Source organism: Rhinolophus ferrumequinum, chromosome 2 (assembly GCF_004115265.2).
Source record: "Rhinolophus ferrumequinum isolate MPI-CBG mRhiFer1 chromosome 2, mRhiFer1_v1.p, whole genome shotgun sequence".
Classification (NCBI taxonomy): Eukaryota; Metazoa; Chordata; class Mammalia; order Chiroptera; family Rhinolophidae; genus Rhinolophus; species Rhinolophus ferrumequinum.
In genome coordinates, this window is record NC_046285.1 from 29,486,121 (window position 1) to 29,511,933 (window position 25,813).

Consider the following 25,813-nt stretch of genomic DNA (forward strand, 5'->3'; position numbering starts at 1 on the left):
TCTAAGAGCATCACATAGACATTCCTATGATTCTTGCTATTTGTTGCCTTACGGTTTTCCAAAAGAATTATGCCAAAGACATAGCTTATTTTAAAAAATGAGGTTGTATTAAAATTTTAAAGCTGATTTGTTAATTCAACAAATATTTGTGCAGCTATGTGCCAGGCATTATATCCATCCCACATGTCACACAGTTAAGGAGTCAGCAGTGTCTCAATCCAAACCCATCTGAGTGATCTGTCTACATCATACCAAGAAGCATACATGTCAAGAAATATTGTGTTCTGGTTAGGAGTCATTATGGATCCTTGTGAGTAAGCAAATGGTCTTGAAATGGAGCTAACAATTATCAACTTTGCTAAACTGGTTTTAGCCATTTTCAGTTACCCAAATGATTCCTTTTCATTCAAAAACTTGATTCAAATTAACTTTACAGACACAGACTAAGTTGTAATCGGAGGCGTCGTCTTCAGCCAGCTCATTTCTTCATTTCCCTGAGCTCCGGTTTGCTCATCTCTGAATGAGAATATCTGCCAAATTCTCTCCTCATGGCCACTGAGGGGATCAAAGGTGGAGCCTGAGGGGACAAGGAGAGTAGGTGCTTAAGGAGTGATGAGAAGTGGTTTAGAAGAGCCTATGAGTTGATTGTGAGAGGAAATTAAAAAATGAACAAATAAATTTGTTAAATTGTGAAGCATGATATGAATGTAAGATATTATGACTGTGAGAAGTGCTGCAATAGCAGCTCTTTTTTCATATATATATGAAACAAAATTATAACTGTGGAATATAAAGCTGGGTCTTGAAATTCTGTCACCACCTTTGCAAAAAATATAAGGAGAAAACATTTCCGAAATGCCTCTTCCTTTAACTAGAAGCTCTTGTTAGATTATGACCATTTTATTAAACTTGTAGATGGAATGATGAGTTAATAAAAACAAATGGATGAATTCACATAGAGTTGCTAACTTCCCTCCAGATATGAGTTACATTAATGGGCAAGAATTTATCAGGTAAGGCACGAATAACAGGGCATGTGAATTGTAGCCAGGTTTTCACATTGGCTAAACTTTTTCAGGATTAGAGCCATAGGTTTTATTTCCCCATGACTGAAGGCAGCCTTAGAGATCATTTAGTTCATTTCCCTCCTATTACAGACTATTTCATTTTCATTGCTATAGCAGAAATTTTCAGTTACCACCATCCATTTGGTTAATAACATCTATTTCAAAAAGATGTGTGTGTTTAATCCTCCTTGGCAATATTGTGGCTAATTTGTAAAGGTACATAAATAGGGAAACCATTAGAATTATTATGGACCAGTCCAAATTGTTTAGGAAAACATTTCCATCATGTAATCACAAGTTTTAAAAATAGTTGGCATTTACATTGAAAGGTTCATAAAATACTTTAATAAATGAAGGCCTCATTAATCTCTAAAATGTGTTCACAGTTGTTAGGTTCCATTATAAGTAGTGGTGGGAATGGAAATTCTAGAATCCCAACTGTATTGTGTTGCTCAATTTTCAACATATGGTTCAAAGATTGGTGTACTGTTCGGACCCACAAGCTGTCTAGAAGCTTCTTTCTGGTGCTTGCCACATCATTTACACTATCAAGTGGTTTCAGTTGATTAAAAGCCAAATTCTAGCAGAAAGGAAGAATAAGTAAGAGCTTAATTATCATTTTCTGGTAAATACCATTTGTTTAACTCATGCTTTATAATTTTGTCACCAGTATTAGCATTATGCTAATATTGGCTACTCTTGTTCTTTTGGTAAGAAATTGAAGGTTTATGGAATTCAAGTGGCTCCAAAATGATAGCTGAACACAGTACCATCTATTAAACATGATGGATGACCTCAAATCAAGGTAAAGAAACAATTGCAATCAGATGTTTGAAGACGAAACAGAAAACTAATGAAATAGTTAATTATCCTTCCTGTGATGTTAGGTACATTCTTTAGAAGTAAATAAAGCAAGTGATAACTACAATTTCTGTCACCATTTTGATTGAAGTATGGCATGGAGGATCAATTTCTTCTAATTGAAATTTGATCATTAAATTGTGAGACCTTGGGCAGTGGACCACACTTAACACAGACAGAGCCACATGACATAATAGCACAAAGTGTACAGTCTTTGGAGTTTAACAGACTTGGGTTTGGGTCTTGTAATTGGCCCTTCATTTGTTGGTTCTGTCACTTACCAGATCCCTCCTCTTTTATTGAGCATCATCTATATGTCAGCTATTACCTGGAAAGTGGAGCTACGAAGCTACAGAAATGAATCAGACATGATATTTGCCCTCAAGGAACTTATATTTAGTGGCAAGAGATAGGCAACATATAAATCTATCAAGTAGGATTATTAAAACCTACAAAATGGGAGTGCTATGAGGAGTAAGTGAGACTATATGTGTGTGTGTGTGTATATATATATATGAGAAAAATATATATGTGAGAAAAATATATATATTATATGTATATATTTGACACTATCCCTAGCCTGCAGTGGGCATATAGCAAATTTAGGTTTTTTTCACTCAATTACTTCTTCATTCAATATTTTTTTCCGTGCCAATTAAGTTCATGGCACTATTCTGGGTATTGAGTCGGAGTAGTACAAATCATGGCCTCGCCCTCAAAGGTTGCCATATACCAGTTGGAAGGAGAAAAGCGCATGTGTTTCACGTGTACAGATGTCTCTAGCACAGGGCGGTGTGGCGTAATTGCCAGTTATCTCCTACGGGTGAGATGCAACGTAAGTGGGCCAGGGAGACCATAAGAACTGGGTAAAAGGCTTGCAACAGAAAATGCTTTGATGCAATTGTCTGTCGCAGAAGTGTAGTTTACCATTTCGTAGGCTTACATGAATTTCTCCAGTAAGGCTCATCACTCAAGTTTCCAAGGAAAGCAGACTGTGGGGTGATTCAGAGTTAGAAATCAGTCTGTCCGGCATGAGAGAGTCAAAAGATGAAGAGGAGCAAGAGAGGGCGACATTAAAATACCAGACTCTTGAGTCGAAGCTAGTAAACCTTGCTAGAGAGACATGAGAAATCAGAAGGAGGTGAGTGTGAAGAAATGGGGCGAGGGGGATAGAAGGATAGGGGTCACAGAGGGTGGGAAGAGCATGTTCAGGGCTCAAAGGGGAAGTGGACAATATCAGAAGTTTGTGGTCAGAGAAAAGGAACTCATAATCTCGTGGCGACTCCAGGTAGTTGTGGCAGACACGACATATGCCAGTTAGGCCCCCGTTTTCAAGAAAGGACTTGCCACTCAGCTTCAAGAAGCGTGGTTAGCTGACAGGTGTCAGTGGAAGGTGGCTGGGATGGCTTTGCCAATGAATCACCTTTGGGACAACGTCCTGAGCGTGGAGGCTCCCAGCTCCCTCCCCTCTGAGGTCAGTTCTGAAGCTGGGGTCAACCAGACTGGATTCTTGAAACAAACCTGGACCAGAACGAACCTCCTGAAAACACCAAGACAAAGCAGCTGTGGGGAGCAATCCTGTGAACAACAGTCATGTCTGGCTGACGCTGTCCAGGCGTGATTCATTGCAGAGAAGAAACCCATTTGTTTAAAGTTCTATATTGGTATAGTGGCCTGTCCCCTAGAAGTTACTCGGGCAGTGCTGTGTGACTGGGAGAGCTTAGAACCTGCTAAGGTAACACCACATGCTTTTATGTCACACAAGCATGTGTGTCTGGACAGTGTTACAAATGTAGCTAGGCCATAGACATCGTTTTCTATACAATATTTTGACATTTGAGATGATAGAAAGAGCAATATGAAATCAGAACTACTTAGTGAAAGTAGCTAGTAAAATACAACAGGCATCCGCAGATCCCAAAGCTCTTCCTCATAAAAGGAGGCCCAAGCCGTCTTCTTAAAACTGCCTTATGTCTCCAGTTGAAAGTAACATGTCTCTGGGTCTTTTAAGGCACTGAGGGAGCCTGGCAGCCAATGTCTGCCAGCCTCTCCTCATTGGAGTTACATGAGTGCCACCTAGTGTCACTTGTTAAAGCTGAAGGGGGCTTGGGTAAACCGTGTCGTGCAGTTTACCTCATCTGAGGAAACCGAAGCCCTGAGAGCAGAGGTATTTTAAGCAAGGCCACACATCTGTCTGATTAGTGCGTGAACCAGGACTGCAAGTCCAGTGTCCGGTTTCAGTCTCCTCAACTGGTGATAGCCCCTGAGTCAGGGGTCCTGGTAGCTTGACTGCTGAAGAATAAAGCTGGAACCTTCCAGAGCCTCGAGTTCCCCATACATTAATTCCTCAAGTAGTATTATGCTTGTTCTTAAAATCTTTGAGGCATATGAGTGAAGGAGAACAGAACCTGAAAGTGAATGTAGCGCTACAAGCATTTAATCTGCTTGTCAGCTCCACGAACAACGGCCCCTAATCCAGCTGTACAAATAATCAAATTATTTCCCGCAAACAAGTGCTCCGCTTAATTCATCAGCTTAATTCTGGGGTGATGCCTCAGCTGTCACCATTTTAGGCTTTCTGCTTTCAGCTTCTACGTTTTTCAATGAAGCTGGTCTGACACCATCTTAGAGACCAATGCCATTGGAACCATTCAGCTTTGATTTCCAGAAGTCGTTTGTTCTCCAGTTCTGCAAGTAGAGTTTCTGTTTCAAGATTCATCTGGGCCAGTGGTTCTCAATGCTGCCTCACCCAAGGAGCTGTCCGAGCATCTTGTGCTTGGTCTGACTCTAGACCAGCAAAGTCAGAATCCTTGGGGTGAAGTTTCCATGTCATTCTTTTTTTAAGCTCTCTGGGTGGTTCCAATGCTCACAGAATTAAAAATCACAGTGATGGGCTGATTGCTCTGAATGAAAGTAAGAGAGGTAAAAATAGGAAAGGTGGCAGTAGATAAGGTCATTTGTACCCAGAGTCTGTAATAGAACTTGGTATGTACTCAGGTGCTTAATAAATAATTGGTGAAATGAACTTGTCCAAAGGGAAATGGTATGATGATACCGAAGGAGGTCATAGTCTCCTGATGACTTCAGGACTCTCTTACCGCCCTGCATAAGAAACAGCTATGAAGAACCACACGTAAACTTAAAAGTAAGAGAAGCTGGTAGATAAGACAATATATAGATCAAGAAGAAATGCTGCAGCGTGAATACCACTAAAGTGTACCGCACTCAGGGCTTTTCTTCTCCTTTCCCATTTTCAATTTCTTGTTTCCCTCATTCAAACCACGTGTAGTGTATCTAACGATGCACTTACTAAAGGGACCTGCCTTATTCTGAAAGCCTGCCCTATCACTTCTCTGAGGAAGGGCAGTAAGAGTGAGAGCTGAGATGGGAAGTAAGAGTACGGTGTATACGTGTATGTTGGGGTCTGTGTGTGTGCGGGGCTGGGGGGTTTTCGAGACAGAGACAGCACGTGCAAAGGCCGTGTGTTGAGAAGCTTATTCAAGGAGCACAGAGGTGTCCAGTGTGGGGGGCAGGGAAGCCCTGGGAGAGGGACTACAATGTTCAGGAGGAGCCAAACCAGACAGGGCCTTGCCTGCTCGTTTTCACATACAAATACACACGTACCTCTTTCACATGCTAGATCTACCACGTGTTTTTCCTGCCTTGCTGCCTACTTTGACAATCTCACCTTTAGTGTCAGTGACTGAATGACCTCCTTAAGAAAATCTGTTCGTGAGTTTTCTAAAACCCCAAACTTTTATTCTCATTACAAACGTAATAGATGCTCAGTGGAAAAATTCTAACAATATATGGAGGGATAAGATGAATGTTCCGCCAAGTCCTCCCCGCCAAAAACGATCACAGTTAACAATTCCACGTGTTCTTTTAGACCTTTCTATGTTCACTTATTTTCGAAAAAGTGGAATTATACTAAACACACTGTTCTGTAACCTGCTCCCCCCGCCGCCCCAACTCTTTTGTTTTATTTATAAATAAATAAATAAAATAGTTAACACAATTCCCAGGGAGGGGAAGTGACTTGCTGTTGGACCCATCTTTTTACGGTAGAACCAGAATTTACACCGATGATAATCTGTTAGTGGTTGGGGGCGGGGAGACTGTTTAAGAGGGTTTTTTTATTTTAATTTTTTTCAGCTTTATTGAAGTATAAGTGACAAAACTGATAGGATTCCTCTCATTTAATTAACACATCCTGCAACTTGCTTTTTCTACTTAATATATCATAGACATCTTTTTGTGTCAGTATTTATAGCTTTATTCTATTCTATCAGTGACAATGTAATTCATCATAAAGATGTATCATTCAATGATGGATAATTAAGTATGCTCTATTTTTTTTTACCATTACAAACTAAACAATACATCAATGAGTATCCTTGTATATACTCTTGTTCAATTGTGCAAACATCCCTATAAAGTAAATTCCACAAAGAATACTTCAAGGGGTACACATATTTTAGACAGTGATGAGTATTTCCAAATTCCGGTCCAAAAACATTGCACCAATTTCCCTCCCATAGTGGTATATGACAGTGTCCATTGCCTTTCTCTGTCTCCTAATCAGCTACCTCTCATCTTACAGAAAGAACCAGAATCAGAATTTTACAGGATTTGGATCCTTAGACATAGTCCATTTTCAGGGTCATGGCCATGTTTCCCCCTGCCCAGTCCACCCCTTGTCTATCAAACCTCTATCCCCGACAGATACTTCTCCTGAGGCTCTGCTCCTGCTGTGGCCTCTATCATCGGGACCACTCCCCTGTCTCGTTTGTCTCTCATATGTAATCAGGAACTCTGTCTCATAACCTTTCTCTTCTCACAGTCTTTCTCACTTTCATTACCTTTCTTCCAGCCCTGTGACAAATATCCCAGTTTAGGATCTTACTTCCTCTTCCCTGACCTCCCCATTTCTGATCTCTTCCCCATTAAATCCAACTTGAACACAAGTCCACATTCGTCTTTGTAAACTCTCCTTGGATCATATGGGCCTCTCCTGTTTGAGAATCTTCAGTGGCTCTCCAATTTCAGCCAATCCTGGCTGGGTTGTCTCTTCCCTCACTGGTCTACTCTCAGTCCCTCCTTGAAATTCTTTCCCATATCTCTGCCTACCTGAACACTATCTATCCAAGTGAGCTGTAAAGATGTTTGGGGAAAGAGCTTTCCAGGTGGAGGGAATGTTGGGGTTGCAGATTATGTAGAGCCTTATAGGACATTGTATAGATTATGACTAGGCAAAATTTAAGCATTATCATTATATGTGAATGTATAATTTGTCTCTGATTACAGATTACCACCAATTACTTTGTGCAAATCCATAACTTTTAAAATACTGTTTTTATGGCAGGAAAAAATTATTTTGCTTCCGGCTAAAAACAGTGATACACGATCTTGCCTCTCCCAGGTAGGATTTCATTAAGCAGAAGCAGAAACTACAATTGAGCAATTGCACCTACTTGTAATAAAAGGACACTGAAGTAAAGTCCTTCTTCTTCTTCATCTTCATCTTTTTTGTCTTCATTAACTTACTTTTCTTATTTAATACAAATATGACAAGCATTTCTACGTTTAAAGAAGTGCCTCTTAAATCATGATAGAAAACTACTTGCCTATTTGATTTCACTTGAATTCAGATTTCATATTTATTCATTGCTAATTCATAGGGTTGTTGGGGAGATTAAACGAGTTAATAGAAGTGCTTAGAACAATGCCTAGCTCATAGTAAATGCTCTATAAGTGTTTGCAATAATAACTTTATATGTATATACAGAGGGGTCCAAAAAAAATGTATACACATTTTAAGAAAGGAAAAAAACTATTAAAATTGTAATACTCAATATATACTGATAACAAAAGATGAATACAAGTCACATTTGACTTCTGCGATTACAAGAGGTGCTCAAAGTGGTTACCATCAGTGTCCAGATACCTCTGATCATGGCGAACTATTGCTTGAGCAATGTTGACCAAAGCGTCCATTTGTGTACATTTTTTGGCATCCCCGGTATACTATCCATTCATTCATTTATTCATACAGCTAATTACAGCTATGTATCAAATACTCTGCCAGGCAATAGAAATGTAAAAGCTTATTAAGCTGGTCCCAAGTATCTCATGTCTAGTTCAAAAAACAAATATATAAGCACATAAGTAAAATAAAGTGTAATAAGTGCAATAATTGAGTTATATTTAAGGGGAAGTAGTTGCAAAAAGCAGAAGTGGATGATTCTGCTTGAGAAAGAGGGTTACAGAGAACATGTTGCTCAAGCCATATGGAGAGGCAGAACCAGCTGATGGAAGTTAGTAGAATGTAACAAAGCAGAGAAAATAAGCTTTAACAAAGACATAAAGTCATGGAGCAGCAGGGTGTGTTTGGGGTCTGTAAATACAGAATGGCTGGAGTATACAGTGAGTGATAAGGAAAGAAGGGGAAAGTACTTCAGATTGTGAGACTACTGTGTCAGTGATAAGGAATTTGACTTTCTTTAAAGGGGACGGCAGCAATTGAAAGATTTTAGGTAGATTTCCATTTTAGAAATGGGCAGCAAGAGGCACAAATTCAAATACCTCTGAGGACCAAGCAAGTCACAAACACAGAATTGGGGACTGGTCTAAAGTGATGGGGAGTGGTGGGGGAGACAAACTGAAAAGTGCATAGAGATATTTAGGTGATTAAAAACAACGACAAAACACAAGTTGCTAAGAAAACAAATCCAGCCAAGGGCTGCCAGTTTGAACTCCTGGTGCAAAGGGCTGTGTTGACTTCTTAGGGAAGAAAGTGGAAGGAAGTGGAGATCAATTAAGGAATCCTTCATGTAAAACATAATGAGGAGCAAAAGCAAGAGAAAAGCTGCAGGGGTGGAGAAGAAGGACCAGACTTGAAAAATACGTAGGGAGGAAAAAAATCCACAGACCCTGATGACCTATGGGAAAGAAGGAGGAAAGAAACTAGAAGAATTCCCAAGTTTCTGGCTTAGATGACTGGATATATGACAAAACCATTCACTTCTACAGAAATGGTAGGGGAGCAGGTAGACATAATGCTTTTGGTTTTAGCATGTTTAGTTTGGAGTGTTTGTAAGTCATCCAAGTGCAAGTTCCCAGTAGATGGCTAGATATACAGCAAAGTACAAAAGAAAGGCTAAGGTTGGAAATACAAATCTAGGAATTATCAGGTTATAGGTGGGAATTAACAACAGAGAAGTAGTTGATATTGTCCAGAAAAAGAAAAAAAATGTGTGAGCAAAATTATAGAGAAGAGATTCTTTATCTAAAAATTTGTAATGCTTTTGTACCTGTGGTATTTTCATATTCATTATATCCTAAGAATTCTTTTTAAAAATAAAATTTTGTACTCTCCTTGTGTGAATTTAAAATTTAGAACTAACAGTGATAATCTGTACAATTTAGCATGGGTATTACAGATACCAGCCTGCAAATAACAGTCACAGAAATTGTGACATATGCCTATATTTTTTATACATATTGTTCAAAGTACCTATCATGTAATTCCAACAAATTAACTTAAATGGTTCCTTGCTAATTATTTTATTTAGCAAGACAAATGCCTAAGAGGAAGGCTGAGTACAAGTGTTTGAGGGGAATGGAGACAGATTATACATGAATAGTATAGCCGTTGTCTAAGGATACTGTTTACAGATTGTGTGTGTTTGTTCTCACAAAAAGAAAGAAGTTAAGTCTCTCAAATTAAGGTTACTTCCACCTAATATATTGTTTACTATCCCTGTTTCCAACCAACAGGGTTTCAACCTTAATAAGAGCCTTTTATCTGGAACAATAGGGAATTAGTTTGGAATGAGGAAAGGGTGAAACAGACTCCCACATTAAAGCACAACCGTCCCAAACCCAAGAATGGGTAAATCTCTACCTAAATGTTTACTTTGGATCCATATACATCATTTATGAAGAGTCAACTTCAATTAGCAAAGACAACTACTAGAAGGATAATGGAGAAATAATAAAGAGTCTAGCTCCTCTTTATCATTATTTGCTCAACATTTTTAAATGAATTAATAGCAGATGTTGAAATTGATGCCAACTGTTCACTTATCATCAGCCAATGGGAATTAATTTGGTTTTGCTTATCGTTAAATTAAATGTTAGGCCTCAGTAGTTTAAAGTGTCTTGGAATGCAGGTCCTGATGGGATTTTAAAGTTACAAATAACTGAAGTAATTTTGATAATTGTGGAAACATTTGTCCTTGTAAGATAACAAGGAAAATTCCTGGGAAAGTTAAGAATTCTGAAATTCTCACGTGATATTTGAAGAAACAAAAATCAATGTTTTGTTATTTAACAAGAACTTTTGGGCACCATATACTTTCAGCCCTACATTTCTCATCTCAGAGGCTATGACAGAAATTAAAAATGGTTGCCATTGTCAGAGTTAAAGAATACAAGATGCTGTAGTGCCCAGATGAGAGGGCCTGCTAATCATTTTTCACAAGTTCAGAAGAGATAGAGCTTGAGGAGAGCTGAGATGATATGGGCAGGGATGTCAGGACCGAGTTTGATTGAACCAAGAAGATTGTGCAGGATTTAATGTTACCTCAAGTGGCCGTCAGCCTCTAAGATGACCCTTAGTGATTCTTGCTTTTGGGTATTCAAGCCTTTTTGTAGTTCCCTCCTATGCTGAATAGAGCTGACCTGTGTAACCAATAGGCTATTGCAGAAATGATGGAGTGTGACTTTTTGAAGCTAGGTCATAAAAAATATTGTGGCTTCAATCTTGGTCTCTCTTAAACTTTCATTGTAGGGGGAGCCAGGCTCCATGTTAAGAGGAACTTCAAACAGCCCATTGAAAGCCTCATTTGGAAAGGATGGTAGGCATCCTGCCAACAGCCAACACCAACTTGTCAGGCATGTGAGTGAACCACTGAGGACGTGGGCCCTCCAGCCCCACTGAAGCCTTCAGACAACTACATGACTGCAATCCTGGCCAATATCTTGCCTGTAACATCAAGAGTCGCTGAGCCAGAACATCCAGCTCACAGAATTTGTGACATAATAAATGTTCATTGTTTTAAGACACTGAGTTTTGGGGTAATTTTTAAAGCAGTAATAGTTTAATACATCTTATTAGGTCTTCATTTTTACTAAGAATGCATGAAAGTCAAGGAAAGATTGCTTGAATATGAATATCAGAAACTAGGATCATTTCTCTCTCTTTTTTAAAGATATGCTACAATAATATTATAATAAAAAATGAAATAAGTTCTACTACACTAACATAACAATTGACCATACAGATGAGTTCACAACTACCTGCCCCTGACCCCAACTAGCCATTTCTATGTAGGTGAATGATTTCACCCATTCCAAAATACTGCAAAGAACAACAACAACAAAAAACACATCAATAAAAATCCCCTTAGTTCATTTAACAAATATTTATTGAGACTAGACTATGTGTCATAATATGAATTAAGTACATACAATACAATATAAATTGCATAATTATATGGCACAGAGCATCAAATAATAAACGAAAAATATTTTTGTTTTTTAGTTTTATTCAAAACCAAAAAAACAATTTTTTTCTCCATAAAATATGCAATTTGATTTTATCCAAAGATAATATGAAATGACATCACAGCTTCCTCTTTGGGTGTGGGAATACAATTAGCTGCACAAATGCAGGCAGGTAACACATCCTATGCAGATGACTGGATGGGCCTTTCTTAGAGACATATGTTGGAATGGCTGCCTTGTGCACAGATCCAGATGGTCCCCACCAGTAACGTTACCTTACCACAGCACAAGGTCTAAGATTCCAACTCCCTCTGCTCCAGAGGGATATAAAGAAATATAGCAGGAGCTCCTAGTATTGATGAAATCTTCTTACAACTAGGAGAAGGCAGTAATATAAGAAAACACAGGCAGATGATTTCATAATAAAATCCCTAGCTCTTGAAAAGTTTTTTTAAAGCAGAAATCTACTAGAATTTAACAAATTCTACTTGCCATTCCATGCTTATACTTTTTTTTAAAAGCATGTAATAATCCAGATAAATGGCAGGACTTTGAGATTTTTTTCAAAGCACAAAAATACTCAGAAAGTTACAGCCATAAAAACTTGTAGCCAACTAAAAAATGTTTTGTGGGCAAAGTGTGGTCCTTGTCATCTCAAGAAGTGAGGCATGTTGGGGAAAATGTGGACAAACCTGATCCAGAGCAAGAGGAAGGGCTGAGGATCAGAACTGTAGCAGTAACTCAACAGCCTGGATATCAACAAGCCAAACTCAAGCAAATATGGTCGACAGTGAACCAGTGGAACCTGTTCAAGAAAGAGGAACCAAAGACATACCAAGGTTAAGGACTTGACCTAACAACCAGATTCCTAGAATTACCACTGGAATAACAGGATATCATCTTGGTGATTATCATGACCTTGGAAGGAATACTCAGTAGAACATTGAACAGGTTGATGCATAAATAACAGATGATACCAATATTCCAGAAAATATCATTGCTAAACATTTTCAATTGAAATCTTGTCTCCTACTGTCAGTAGTTTCCGAACAAAATCTGTCTATTGCTGTGACTAGTGTCTGGCTGTGTTTATCTTTGACAATTGTCATTTCAATTTTTCTATATATCATTCTCCTGCATTTTTTAAAAGCACTTATGCGTCTACTCATAAACAATATATTTTCTTGTCTATTTTTAACTCCAAATTTAAACTACCTGTTACCTATCCTTCCGCACTGTTTTGTTCTTTTAAGATCATGTTTTTCATATTTATCCATATTATTACATGTAGCTCTACTTCATCAATGTTGGTTTCAGGGCTTGCAGAAGTATTTTTGTAGGTCCATCCTCCTAGGTCTGTGCCCACCCCCGGGCCCATGAATGATGAAGGGGAGACAAAAGGCCGGTGATTGGGGGGGGGGTTGTGGTGTGGTCTGAGCCTGGACATGGAGGAAGCCGAGGTGGTCATCCATGCGGAGTGAAGGGGAAGTAGGGTGAGAAGGAACGTGGCAGCCCTCCCTCTTGGAACTCCAAGAGTTCTAGCATCCTAAATTTGGACTTGACCTTCCAGGTTGTTATGAAGATCTATTTATAAAGATGGAAGGCTGGAACATATTTCCTTTACTGTTTAGCTTAGAAAAAAAAAAGGTTAAGCATTCAGACATAAAATATGTGGCGTCCATTTGCAGTTTTGACAGGACCCCACAAACAGGAGTGGGCTTGTCATTTCTTTCACTCGACTTTCCTTAATTCCAGTTGTTACAGTAGGCAATGACTGAAACGTGTCTACCTCCACCTTCTTTGTGAAATTCCCACCTCCTCGTCTCCATCACTATTAAGGACTGTCGATGCTGACTTTGTTAAGTACGACGCCAAGATGGAATGAAAACACTAACTGGACGCAAAGAAGCGACGCTAATAAGGGCGTCCTACCGGGAGATGCTCCCTCACCAAGCTTCGCCAACCCCGCCCAGCCGGAGACCCCCGCGGCATTCTGGGACATGTAGTTTTTGTCGGGGCAGCCGTCTCCACTAAGTCTCCTCCCCCACAGCTGCGTTTGGCCCTTGGGTCGTCGTGACGTTGCGTTCCTCCAGTCCCTTGCCTCCTCCCTCTTCCTTTCCCTCTCCAGAGGCTCGGTTCCAGGCTTCCGAGGACCTTTTACGACATTGGGTCTCAGAGTTGCTCTCGGTCCACTTTTCGGCAAAGTGACGTGGACGTCAACAGCAATGGCGGAAGGAGAAGAGGTCCTGCCACTGTCAACGCCGAGCGACGACCGCTGGTGAGTGAAAGCCCGGAGCTGATTCTCACTGCCCCTCCATTCTTCCTTCTCACCACCCTACCTGTCTCTGAGGCACCAACAGGCGCCGGCATGGAACCGGAAGACCCGTCCTCAACCAAGTGCAGCGCCCTGCCCCGCCCCCTCTGCTCGCCGGGTCCCCTCAGCCAGCCGGCCGCCCGAGGGGCTAAAGCCGGACTCGAAGGGAGAGGGGTGTCGTCCAGCTACTGGGCCTCAGTTCGGTCCTCCAGCTTCGTCCACGGGTTTCCAAAATGCCTTGGAGAGGGTGGCTTCAGGGCTGGGTTTGGCCGGAGTCCCTGGCCGGGGGAGTAAGAGTAGGCTGGTTGGGAAGTTTCGCGGATGCGGATCTGAGGCACTAGCATACCATTTAAAGAACAGATCACTTGAAATGACTCCTGCGATAGTTGCCTGCGGGTTCAGAGGTGGAGGGACACTCCCAGGGAGGATCCCTCTGAAATAGTTGAGATTTTTTTTATCTTAATTTTTTTTTTTTTTTTTTTTTTTGTATTTCTCTTTTCGAGTTCCAACAATTTCCACCGTTCGTCTCTCTCATACCAGTCGTCCTTTGCCTTCCTGACACTTTCCTCACAGTTCGATCTTCACAGCTTTGGATGCGGTGTGCTCTTGCTCCTTTGCGTGCTTACCTGATTTATACCCGGGGTTGTGGGGAGGATCTCCAATAATTTTTTGCTAGACTTTAGTCACCCAGTGTCGTTAATTTTGGGGAAAAGCTCCTATTGTTGAAATAGTTGATCTTCACAATACATTTTTAGGGACATCATAAAATATGGAACCTTTAGAGGCTTGTCGAATTTTTACACTCGATCTAAACGTATTGACCACCTATATTAGTTTTAGATTTCCTTGTTCGCCGTATGCATACTGCTCACTGGCACGCTGTTTGCATAAAAATAATACAGGGCATTTGTAGACGTGGACTTTAATCCCCAAGAAAGAAAGGGAAACCATTGAAAGGGATTGATAATAGTAATTGAGAAATTCATGGAAGCAGAGTTGTTTGAATTAGGCCTTGAAAAATGAGTAGGATTTAGATCAGTGCTGTCCAATAGAAGTGTAATGTGAGCCACCTATATAATTTCAAATTTTCTAATAGCCATATTAAAAACTAAAAAAGAAGCAGGTGAAATAAATTTTAGTTATCCATTTTATTTAATCAAACCTATCAAAGTAGAATTAGATAATTTTACATGTATTTTGTACCAAGTCTTCAAAACACAATGTATATTTTACATTTACCCTACATCTCAATTTGGTATTGCCATATTTCAAATGTTAAGTAGCCACACGTGGCTAGTGACTAACATATTGGATAATGCAGTCAGATTAACAGATGGAAACCGTCTCTGAATGGAGTAATAGCACGAACAAGGACATAGGCAAGAAAACTAATGATTTGTTTGGAGAGTAATGACTAGAACTTCGTGAAGTTTGCTGTTTGCGAAGAATGAATTGTTGTATCATAAACTGTAATCAGCTGATTGAAGGCCAGGAGGGGAAATGTTTGTAGAGTTAAGTGTCTTTGAGGAGTTCTTTGGTTAGGATTGTGAGCATGAGTCTGGTTCACAGGGGCAAGGAACATGGAATGAATGATTGCTAGAGGTAGCATTTGTTCTCTTTGGTGTGGCTTTCTTTTTTTGCTTTTTTTTTTTTTTTAATGAAAGGAGGTGTTCTGTGATTTCTACTCTCTCTCCATTCTTTTCTAATTGCTCCTTTTTCTCTACTCACTACTCACCCGTCCCCTAGAAATGAGTCTGAATAGAGTCAGAAAGGACATTCAGAATTGGAGCCATAGGTTCGGTAAGGCCTTTCCTTTTAGAGTGCTTGGTGAATGGGTTGTTAGGGAATGGGGAGGGTTTACTTCAAAAAAAAAATGCTATCACATTTTTATTGTAACTTTTTCAGATGGAAAATTTTCTGAAATGTGTTAATACATCTCATTGCCTAACCTAAACTCATCTTAGTGACTTAGGTTTATCGAGTTTACAAATGGTAAGTGATAAGAATAAAACTAGGTCTCTGTCCTCAAGGAATTTGTGGTCTAGTTAGGAGAAGCACGTTTAAGAACATCAATTACTGTTACAATTCTGTAATACAGTGAGACCTTTGGGTCCTGTCTAGGCAGGAGGGTGCATTGTTGCTGTTAAATGTCCCTATACAGCCATCCCTTTTTGAGATTGCTTTTATTAGTCTTTCCCGTTTCCTTTCTTTGTTGTTAGTGGTATCTCCCAGTTTGTTCCTAATCTGAGAAACTAGGTAGCTGAATGTGTTAAAATTGTGTATACATTTGTAAACACAAAGGCTCAGGATGAGGCTTGAAAATCTTAAAAGTATAAGATGTCACTTTTACTTATATACTGGTTTTCAGTTATGTTCTAGATCAGAGCTTCTCAAAATTTAAATTTGCGTTCGGTTTTCCTGAGGATCTTGTGAAAATGCAGATTCTGATTTAGTAGATTTGCTTGGGACCTGAGATTTTATATTTCTGACTGATTAGTTCCTGGGTGATGGCATTTCTGCTGGTTCATGGACCACATTCTAGTTAGCAAGGTTCTAGACGATGTATATTTCAGTTCCCTTTGGTGACCACTAAACTGTTGTCTGTGCCTATGCGTTTTTGTTTTTTGATTTGTTTGTCTTGTTCCTTTGTTGCCTTCAGTTTTATATCCCACATATGAGTGAAGTTACTTGGTTCTCGACTTTTTCTGTCTGACTTATTTTGCTTAGCATAATAATCTCAGAATCCATCCATGTTGTCACGAATGGCATTATTTCATCTTTTCTTATGGCCGAGTAGTATTCCATTGTGTATATGTACTACATCTTCTATATCCAGTCATTTATCGAAGGACACTTTGGTTGTTTCCATGTCTTGGCCACCGTAAATAAAGCTGCAATGAACATCGGAGCACATATATCTTTGTGGATAAATGTTTTCAGATTTTTTGGGTATATACCCAAGAGAGGGATTGCTAGGTCATAGGGTAATTCTATTCTTAATTGTTTGAGGAACCTCCACACTGCCTCCCACAGTGGCTGTACCAAGGTTGTAAACTCTTCTTAAATTAATGCTAAACTTTTCTTAAAATTGTGAAAGTATCAGTTATATAAAGAAGCGTCCATTGTTCATTTAAGATGTGAATAGGAATTGTTTGAGAATAATAGGGTCATTTTCAAAGTTTTGTGTACTTTGTGAATAGTACTCTCAGTGCTTACCATTTCGTAAGCATTTAAACATGAGGAGAGTATTAAAATGTCACTTTAGGAGTAGGTGATTGCTATATTAGACATGATATAATCAGTAAAGAAATACATTTAATATGAAAGAGAATGGAACCCATTGTTTAAGAAGAATATTGACAGCTTCTGGTTCTGGGAAGACTAGATATTAGCTTACAAAAAATGAAGAGAAAATGAACCTTATTGTCCTGAATTAGGGGTTTTTAAGTGACAACTGTTCAATTTTTTAAACAATAAGCAGGAGGGCAGACAAAGATTAGAAATTAAGAAGACTTATTTTGTTTATACTGTTTACATTAATGTTTTTATTGTAATTCAGAGTTTACTCTTTTTAGAGGCAATTCCTAAATAATAGTTCTCTTCTAGGATTTAATTAATATATTAACCTTTATTTGTACTCACTGCAGAGAGTACAGGTGTTTTCCCTATAGAAGTATAGTGAGGCAATTCAGGTGATTCTGGAGCACTGAGTTAGGTGTACTGCAGTACACAGCCAGTTTGTGAGTCGGTAGATGTTTTCTGAACAGAATTGATAAAATATGCTTGGCAGATCATTTCTGTTGCTTATGCTGACATGCGGATCCTACTTGGTATAAACCAAAGACCAAAGACAGTGCCCCCTCCCCCCCCAATGTATCAAAAGCAAACTAAAGTTTAGCAAAACATTCATAATTCATTCAGCAAACATTAAATATTGCTTATACTCAAGCTGCTAAGTAGTGTTTTAGAAAAAATGTGAAACAAATTTAAAACCAGAATTGTGCATTGTTCTGCCTTGCTTGGGAACTTCAATTTTTTCATCATTTTAGCCCCAGGAATAATATGTGAAGATATTTTCTAAAGATATCTTAATACTGGTGTTTTTGGAAATTACATGCTCTAGCAGAGGGCAGTGCTTGAAGTGACTTATTTAGGTATTGAAAATTACAAATGGAAAACAAATCAGTCCCTCACATTAGGCTCATAAGAGCCAGTTGTTTCTTGTGGAAATGCAAGAGCAGTAAGTTAAGAGCCAATGAAAAGAAAAGGTATTTCCTGAAATTTAATGTATGTTTGTTTTTAAGGCTCTAATCTTTTGACCTGAGCTGATAAAATGATGACTAATAAATCATTTGTTTCAAGTCTTCTTCCTTTTTCTTGAAGTTAGGAGTTTTTCCTTATCCTTAAGCTGACATTGCATTTCATAGTTGGGTGGGAATGCTGTAGTGTGTGCTTTTCTTATCAGCAGTTGTTTATAAAACTAATTGCTATGGTGGTATTTAATAATTTCAGCAAGAAGATATTAGAAAATACTACATATTTGCATGAAACTTTATTCTTTATGTAATGCCTATATATGCCATCTCACTTGGCTCTTCCAACAATTCTATGAGAAAGGGAAGTTGTGACTTGTGCCTTTTTTAGAGATGAGAAGACAGGCTTAGGGTGGCCAGGTGACAAACCTAGTTAGTGGAAAATCTGGGACTTAAACTCACGTCTCTTTAAGCCCTGTGGTCTTTCCAAAGTTGATTACATGTACCTTGTATATTTCACATATACTTTCACAGATACCTAGAGAGAGCCCAATTAAAACTATGCTAATCCTATACTCAGATATGTATTTTGAAAGATACACTATTCAGAGATGTGCATTGTGGAAGGTATGTGTGTATTGCTACCTGTGACACCTGTAAGGAGAGGCAGAAGCCGTACCACATTGTCTGTCTGGCAATATGAGAACACGGTGTGAAAACCCAAGAGAGGTAACTGTGTAGTACATGATGCTCTGTATCACGTCCCACCTCGCTTCGTACCTCTTTGGTTTTCATAATGTGTTCTTGTATCCCTTGCCAAATATCACTTAAATAGATTATTTTTTTTTAATCTTAAGATATCATGGTTGCATATATCATCTAGATAATATATAGCTAATATATGTTACGTATGTAAATGCATTTATATAATAAGTTATATATTAAATATATATAAAAAATGTAACTAGTAATATAATTATGTTATGATGTCTCTATATCATATAAAAATAGAATCATAATGTATTTTGATTTACTTATTTACAGACTGTGAGAGCGCAATGATATTTAATTAGAACATACAATTACACAGTGTTAATAACTTTATCTGTAATTAATCAGTAATTTGTTGTTTTTATTCACTGATGTTGGAGAAGTAAGAAGCTTGCTTTGAAAATAACTCCCTTGTGGTTATTTCCCCTTTAAAGAGTTTCTAGCCTTTGTCTTAAAGTATAAAAGTGACACATGTAGATAACACTGTTGGTGCTTTTGCAGATGTACTGAGAAAAGCCTGGTGACAAAGTTGCAGACAAGAGGGGAAGCACTTTCACCAAAACTTGTTGTTTGTTAGCTGTTTACTGATGCCAACAAATCAAGCCTCTGCTTTTTGAAATAGGTCCAAAGTTGTTGACTGTGTTTATAGTCTCCACAAACTTACAGCTAATAAACATAGAATGAATACTGAAAGAATACTTTATAAGCTAAATAAGAATTCTTCTATAAGCACTCCCTTTATCCCAGAAACACCTGTAAGAACCAGAATAGTTTCAGGACTTAAACCAAATTGGGTTTTGAGAAGGGACAACATGGAAATCACAAATCCCCTGCAAAGCTCTTCAATTGGTGATGGATGTGCTTGGCATTCCTTAATAGTAAATGTAAACATTTCCAGTATGTACAGTGAAAAGAAATATTAAAACTAATTATGAATTAAAAAGTGACACATAGAAGGGTGTATTTATCCCATAGATACCGGGGGTGCCAAAAAAATGTATACAGGTGGACACTTTGGTCAACGTTGCTCAAGCAGTAGTTCACCATAATCAGAAGTTTCTGGACGCTGATGGTAACCACTTTGAGCATCTCTTATAATTGCTGAAATCAAACATGATGTGTATTCATATTTTGTTATCGGTATATATTGAGTATTACAATTTTAATAGTTTTTTTCCTTTCTTAAAATGTGTATACTTTTTTTGGCACCCTCTGTAGATATGTAATTGAATACCAGAAATTTTTGAGCTTTATTTTGTAGATTCCATTTAGATTTGGTCACTGATATGAAAATAAATGAGATCCTTTTTTACCAAATAAATTACCATTGGTTGGAATCCAGGTAAAAAATAAATGTATCATGCACTTCTTTACCAAATTATGGTCTCCATTGGTAAAGTACCCTTGGAAAGAATTGCGTAAATGTTGTGAAGTGTTGTCACCTCATTTGCAGTAATTGTTCTTTTAGTTTCCAAAATAAGGGTTTCAAGAAAAGGAATATTGGTGGTATTTCTTTTCTCATTGCATTTTGGATAAAGTGGAAATTTGTAATAGGAAGTGTGCTGTTTTGTGTGGACTTGTGCTGTCTTCATTCTTTCTCTTAGGCAAAAAATACAATCTATTTTCAGTTTCCAAACAAACTACTGCTTTGGTGTATTTGGGGGACCCTGATGCATTTCTTTGTGCATTAAAAGTGCTAGAAAGTCCCTTCAAATGTATAGAAAAGAACCGTGTGTTAGTGTCTTTATTTTGAGGAGGCATGGAAGAGAAAAGGATTTAGAGCACTCTCTAAAGTTAACTTCTCGCTAATAGAGAAGAGACTCTTCTGTTTTGTAAGCCAAGTCTTACGGCAAAGGCATTGCAACATTCACATATAGTAAACTTATGAGAAGTGTTCTTATTTTTGCTTGCTTGGTTTTTTCTTTTTTTTTTTTTTAGGCAAAAATTCCTGATTTTTTTCTTAGCAGAGGAAGGGGCACCCTTGGTGTAATTTGATCTACATGAATTATGGGTCAAAAATAAGCCTGTGAAGATTTAAAGCATCTGTTTCATTTGTAGTTAATTTTAGTAGTTTGCAGAACAACATTTTGTGATGTCTATTTCTTTTGCAATTGCACAGTGCTGAAATACTGTAGTTAGCATGTTTGTTTGGGTTGTCAAGCCTAGAAGACTAGATTTAGTATTTTCTTTACTTGGCACAAGGTCCTGGTTAAACACAAATTCTGGAGAGGACTACTTTGTTTGAAAGGGGACTCCCAAAGCTGCTTTTGATCTGATCCTGATAAAAAGTTTCACTGATTTTTTAAAGCTGGTAACTGGAGCATTTTCCCCTTTAGCATGCAAATATACGTCTTGTTAAAATACCGGCAAGTGAGTGATTCTGACAAAAAATCCAGATTATCTTCAAGATTTCAGTGATCAGCTTGTGCTCTCATGTGATCATGGTCGTTTCTGAATGCGCCATCATACTGTTTGTTGTCAGAAAGTTTTTATAATAGTCTGAGATTGGATCTAAAAATAAGTTGCGGTATACCTTATGGTCATTGCACTCCATCCATATCTACTGTATAAGTTAATCTGTAACAAAGTTGTCTTTAATGGAAATTAACACAAATGTAACATGTCAAATGTAACACAAAATATTCAGGAACCAAATTAGAAAGTTTTCCAGTAGTAATAATTTGTAACCAGTGTACGAACAACAGTAGCAAAATAAATTAAGACAAAGCTTTGGTGCTGATGTCTCATGACCTGAGCATTAAGAAATAACCAGAAATATGGTGGCACAAAGTAAGTTATGAAATCACAGCTCAGCACATGCAACTTGCCACTCTTACTCACTGTTACACAATCTGTTCGTGCTTACAACTACTAAGCACTGCTAGCAGACTCAGGTTTGAACAATACCGTGTGCAGTAGAAATAATATGTTTAAGATGTTTACATAGCAGCCTTTGGGCTTTTACTGATTTCCCCAGTAATGCAGCTTTTGTATTTTTATTTGACTCAAGCAATAATACATCTTAGACCCTGACCACTTTAAGACACAAAAGTAATTTTTAAAAGTTTAGTAATTGGGTGTTCTTTATAGTTTCTCTTTATAGTATTTTGCATTTCAGTTTAGCTGATTACATGTATTCTGGGTCCTAAGTGGTCTTTTTCAACTATAATCTTATTACATTTCTTAGAATTATGTAATTATAGAAAAGGATTGGATCTTAAGAATTTTGAAAATTAGTGAAGTTTACTTAGCTTACTTGATAGACTGAGAGGCTTCGTGAATTTAAAAAAAAATTTCCAATCTGGGACTCATCCTCTCGTAAGTGTTTTAGAAATTTATCTCAGTGTGCTCGTGTGTGAGTGCTATTTTGAAGTTGAATAGTTATGGGAAGTCATGCAGACCATCTAATAAGTTGCTGGTAATGATTGCTAATTGCTTAATTCTAGGGCTATTGGATTATTTCATTTGAATCCTTTCTATTTAAAGAAAACATTTGAGTGCTTATTTTCTCATTAAAGATTTATTCTTTTTTTTTAATATGTTTTTTATTGGGGAATATTGGGGAACAGTGTGTTTTTCTAGGACCCATCGGCTCCAAGTCAAGTCGTCGTTTTTTTTTCAATCTAGTTGTGGAGGGCTCACTGGCCCATGTGGGACTCGAACTGGCGACCTGGGTATTATGAGCACTGCGCTCTAACCCCTGAGCAAACCGGCTGCCCTAAAGATTTATTCTTGACTAAATGAAGTTGGCTTAGTATTCCTATACTCATGTTTTCTCTTGTCCTCTAACTTTAGTTTTTTCCACATTTTACTATTGTCTGATTTGTCTCGGGATTTGTGTCCCATGTACCCCAAAATGGTTCGTGTGAATAGCAGCTCACTGTCTGACACTCTTCTCTTTTGGAAAACAATGAAGGCTTCAATGCCAGTGGAGTCTTCTATGGAGACTGTCCTGAAAGAGAAACTTGCAAAGGGCAGATTCAGATAAGCTGTAGGCGTTGCGATGGAATGGGAGGGGTAGCTTGGTAGAACAGAATATAATGCATATGCTGTATGAATGCGCTCCGCTTCCTTTGATTAAATGGTGTCTCCATTTTATAGGTGAAGAAACTGAGTTTGTATCTTAGGTCACACAGCTAGCTGTTAAGGGTGTGGGTTCTGCTGTCACATTTTCTGGTTTTATGCTATTTTCTCTATAACACTTTTCCCCTAAGCCTTTATATCCTTAATTCTTTGGTGCTTTTGCTATTGAGTTGCCATGGCAACTGTTTAGGAGACTATTCCTTTCCTACAATGGTAGTTAACATGAGGAATTAAAGAGGCCAGGCAAGCTCTTACCGCTGTAACAATCCAAGGGGTGGTTTGGACCCTTCATGGTGATACACTCCCTTCACTGAGATGGTAAAGGAGTGTTTGCCACAGTAGCTTCCTCTTAGAGTCCTAAATTAAAGAGTCCCTAAACGTTTTCTGATGAAGAGTCACTTTTTTTGGTAACATTTTTAGTGAGATATAATTTATGTATCATAAAATTCATATAAATTGTACAGTTAAGAGGTTTAATATTTTCATTATTTAGAGTTAGGCAGTCATCACCGTTATGTAAGTTTAAAGTGTTTTCATTATTCCAAAAAGAAACCCCATACCCATGAGCAGTCATTTCATTTCCCGGTCACCCCAGGCAAACACTGATCTACTTCATGTCTCTATACATTTGCTTGTTTTGGGCATTTTATGTGAATGGAATCCTATAATATGTGGCCTTTGCGTCTGGTTTCTTTCACTTAGCTAAATGTTTTCAAGGTTCATCCATGCGTTGCATGCGTCAACACTTTATTCCTTTTTATTACTGAGTGATATTTCATTGTATAAATAGATCACGTTTTATTTATCAGTTCATCAGGTGATGGACATTTGGAATGTTTATTTTTTGGCTACTATGAATTATACTGTTACAGAAATTCATGTACGAGGCTTTTTAAAATGTGGTAAATATACGTAACATAAAATTTACCACTTTAGTATATATAAGTCAGTGACAATAAGTACATTCACAGTGTTGTACAACCCTCACCATTTCAAATGGAAATTCTGTCCATTTCCAGAATTTTTTATCATCTCAAACAGAATCTCCGTGACTAATAAACAGTAACTCTCCATTCTCCCCGGCCTCCAGCCCCATAACCTCTATTCTACTTTCTGTCTCTATGAATTTATTTTAGGTACCTAATATAAGTGGAATCATACAATACTTGCTATTTTGTGAGTGGTTTAGTTCACTTAGCATTTTTCTTGCGAGTTCATCCACGTTGTAGCATGTGTCAGAATTTCTTTCCTCGTTAAGGCTGATTAATATTCCATTGTATGTATAAACCACAGTTTGTTTATCCATTCATCCATCAGTAGATATTTGGGTTGTTTCCACTTTTTGGCTATTGTGAATAATGCTGCTACGAGCATGTTTGTACAAATATCAACTTTGAGTCCCTGTTTTCAGTTCTTTTGTATGCATATTCAGAAGTGGAATTGTTAGATTATATGGTAAGTCAACATTTAGCTTTATAAGGAACTGCCAAACTTTTCCACAATGGCTGCACCATTCTACATTCCCACCAGCAATGCACAAGTATTCTAATTTCTCCACATCATTGCCTTTTTTTTTTTTTTGATGCTAGCCATTATAATGGATGTAAAGTGTAGTATCTTGTGGATCATGTACAAGTTTTTGCGTGGGCATGTTTTGAGTTTTCTTGGGTGAATACCTAGGAGTAGAAGTGCTGGGTCATACTGTAACTTTGTTTAACATTTTGAGAATCTGTCAAACTGATTTTTAAAATGGCTGCACCATTTTGCATTCCTGCCAGCAATGTGTGAGGGTTCCAATTTTTCTACATTAATGTCAACACTTATTATTATGTCTTTTTTATGTTAGTCATCATAGTTATAATAAGAACTGCATTGAACATGCTTGTAGATGAATCATTTTGCTCATTCTCAATTATTGCTGGGTGAAAGGGTATAAATGTTAAAAAGGAATCCATAAATATTATTTAAATATTCAAGCAGTACGTACGATTATAGTACATAGTCTACATTTACTCAGGTTGTACTGACTGATGCTATGTGAGAAGTGAAATTCTCCTTCTGATTCCATTTCTCTGAAGTCGCCACCTTCCATAATTTTGTTTTTTGTTCTAATGGATACTACCATAATTCTAAATATTTTATGCCCACAATATTTAATTTTTTACATTAAAATATACTTACTGATTATTGAATAATTCTTGAGGGAACTTGTGCTAAAGATAAGTGGAAAAAGATTAATGTAAGGAAAATTTAGAAAGTATCTAAATACCAAGTAGTAGAGAAATAGGCAAATCAATTATTCAGCCATTAAACATCTGATATTTTAAGAGTTGACTCAGAGAACTGTTCGTAATATTTTTGAAAAATATAAATAAATGAATCCTGCAGGGTATAAAGTTACATATTCCATATAATCCAGTTTTGTGTTATATATATGTCTCTGTACACTCACATACACACACTTTTATATACATACATATATATCTATATATCTATATCTATCTTTCTATCGAGAGAGGGAACTGAAAAGTAATTCACTGACTGTGAACAGTGGTTATCTCATGGTAATAGAATTGTGTTGTTTTTTGGTTTTTAAATATTATACATTGGCCAACTTCTCTAAAATGATCGTTACAATAAGAAAAAAGTCATTTTTTAAAAGTCAGTAATAATAAGAGTAATAGTATTCATGGCTTCTGTTAATTGAAGAATTTTGTGCCAAATATTGCATTTGTGATTTGTGTTCAGAAGTTTATTTAAGCATCAACCGACCATTACAAGGTAGGCCCTGTGTTTCTATACATGTTACTTGCTTAAATCATATGGCATCGAGTTGGGCCAATATTAGATCTCAAATCTGATTTTAAAGCCTGAATTCATGAACTTCTGTGATATATTGGTTTTTTAAATTGTAAAATACACATAAAACTTATGCTAATCATTTTAAGTGTACA

At 37.6% G+C, this 25,813-nt stretch overlaps 2 protein-coding genes across 3 annotated transcripts in view; both read left to right on the forward strand.

The window, feature by feature from the left end:
• LOC117032117 (cell cycle control protein 50C-like) overlaps positions 1 to 10,946 on the forward strand; it is a 43,242-nt gene extending 32,296 nt beyond the window's left edge. The window contains exon 9 of the transcript XR_004424683.1: positions 10,723 to 10,946. The gene's annotated coding sequence lies outside the window, so the exon portion shown is untranslated. The remainder of the gene's footprint in view (positions 1 to 10,722) is intronic.
• A 2,604-nt stretch (positions 10,947 to 13,550) lies between these two features.
• The window catches only part of TBC1D23 (TBC1 domain family member 23), a 52,184-nt gene continuing 39,921 nt past the window's right edge, over positions 13,551 to 25,813 (forward strand). Inside the window, exon 1 of one of the 2 annotated variants that reach the window (XM_033087726.1) lies at positions 13,551 to 13,716. In XM_033087726.1, coding sequence (XP_032943617.1) covers positions 13,664 to 13,716 — 53 coding nt within the window. In that variant the 5' untranslated portion in view covers positions 13,551 to 13,663. The remainder of the gene's footprint in view (positions 13,717 to 25,813) is intronic. The other variant, XM_033087720.1, reaches the window with a different exon arrangement.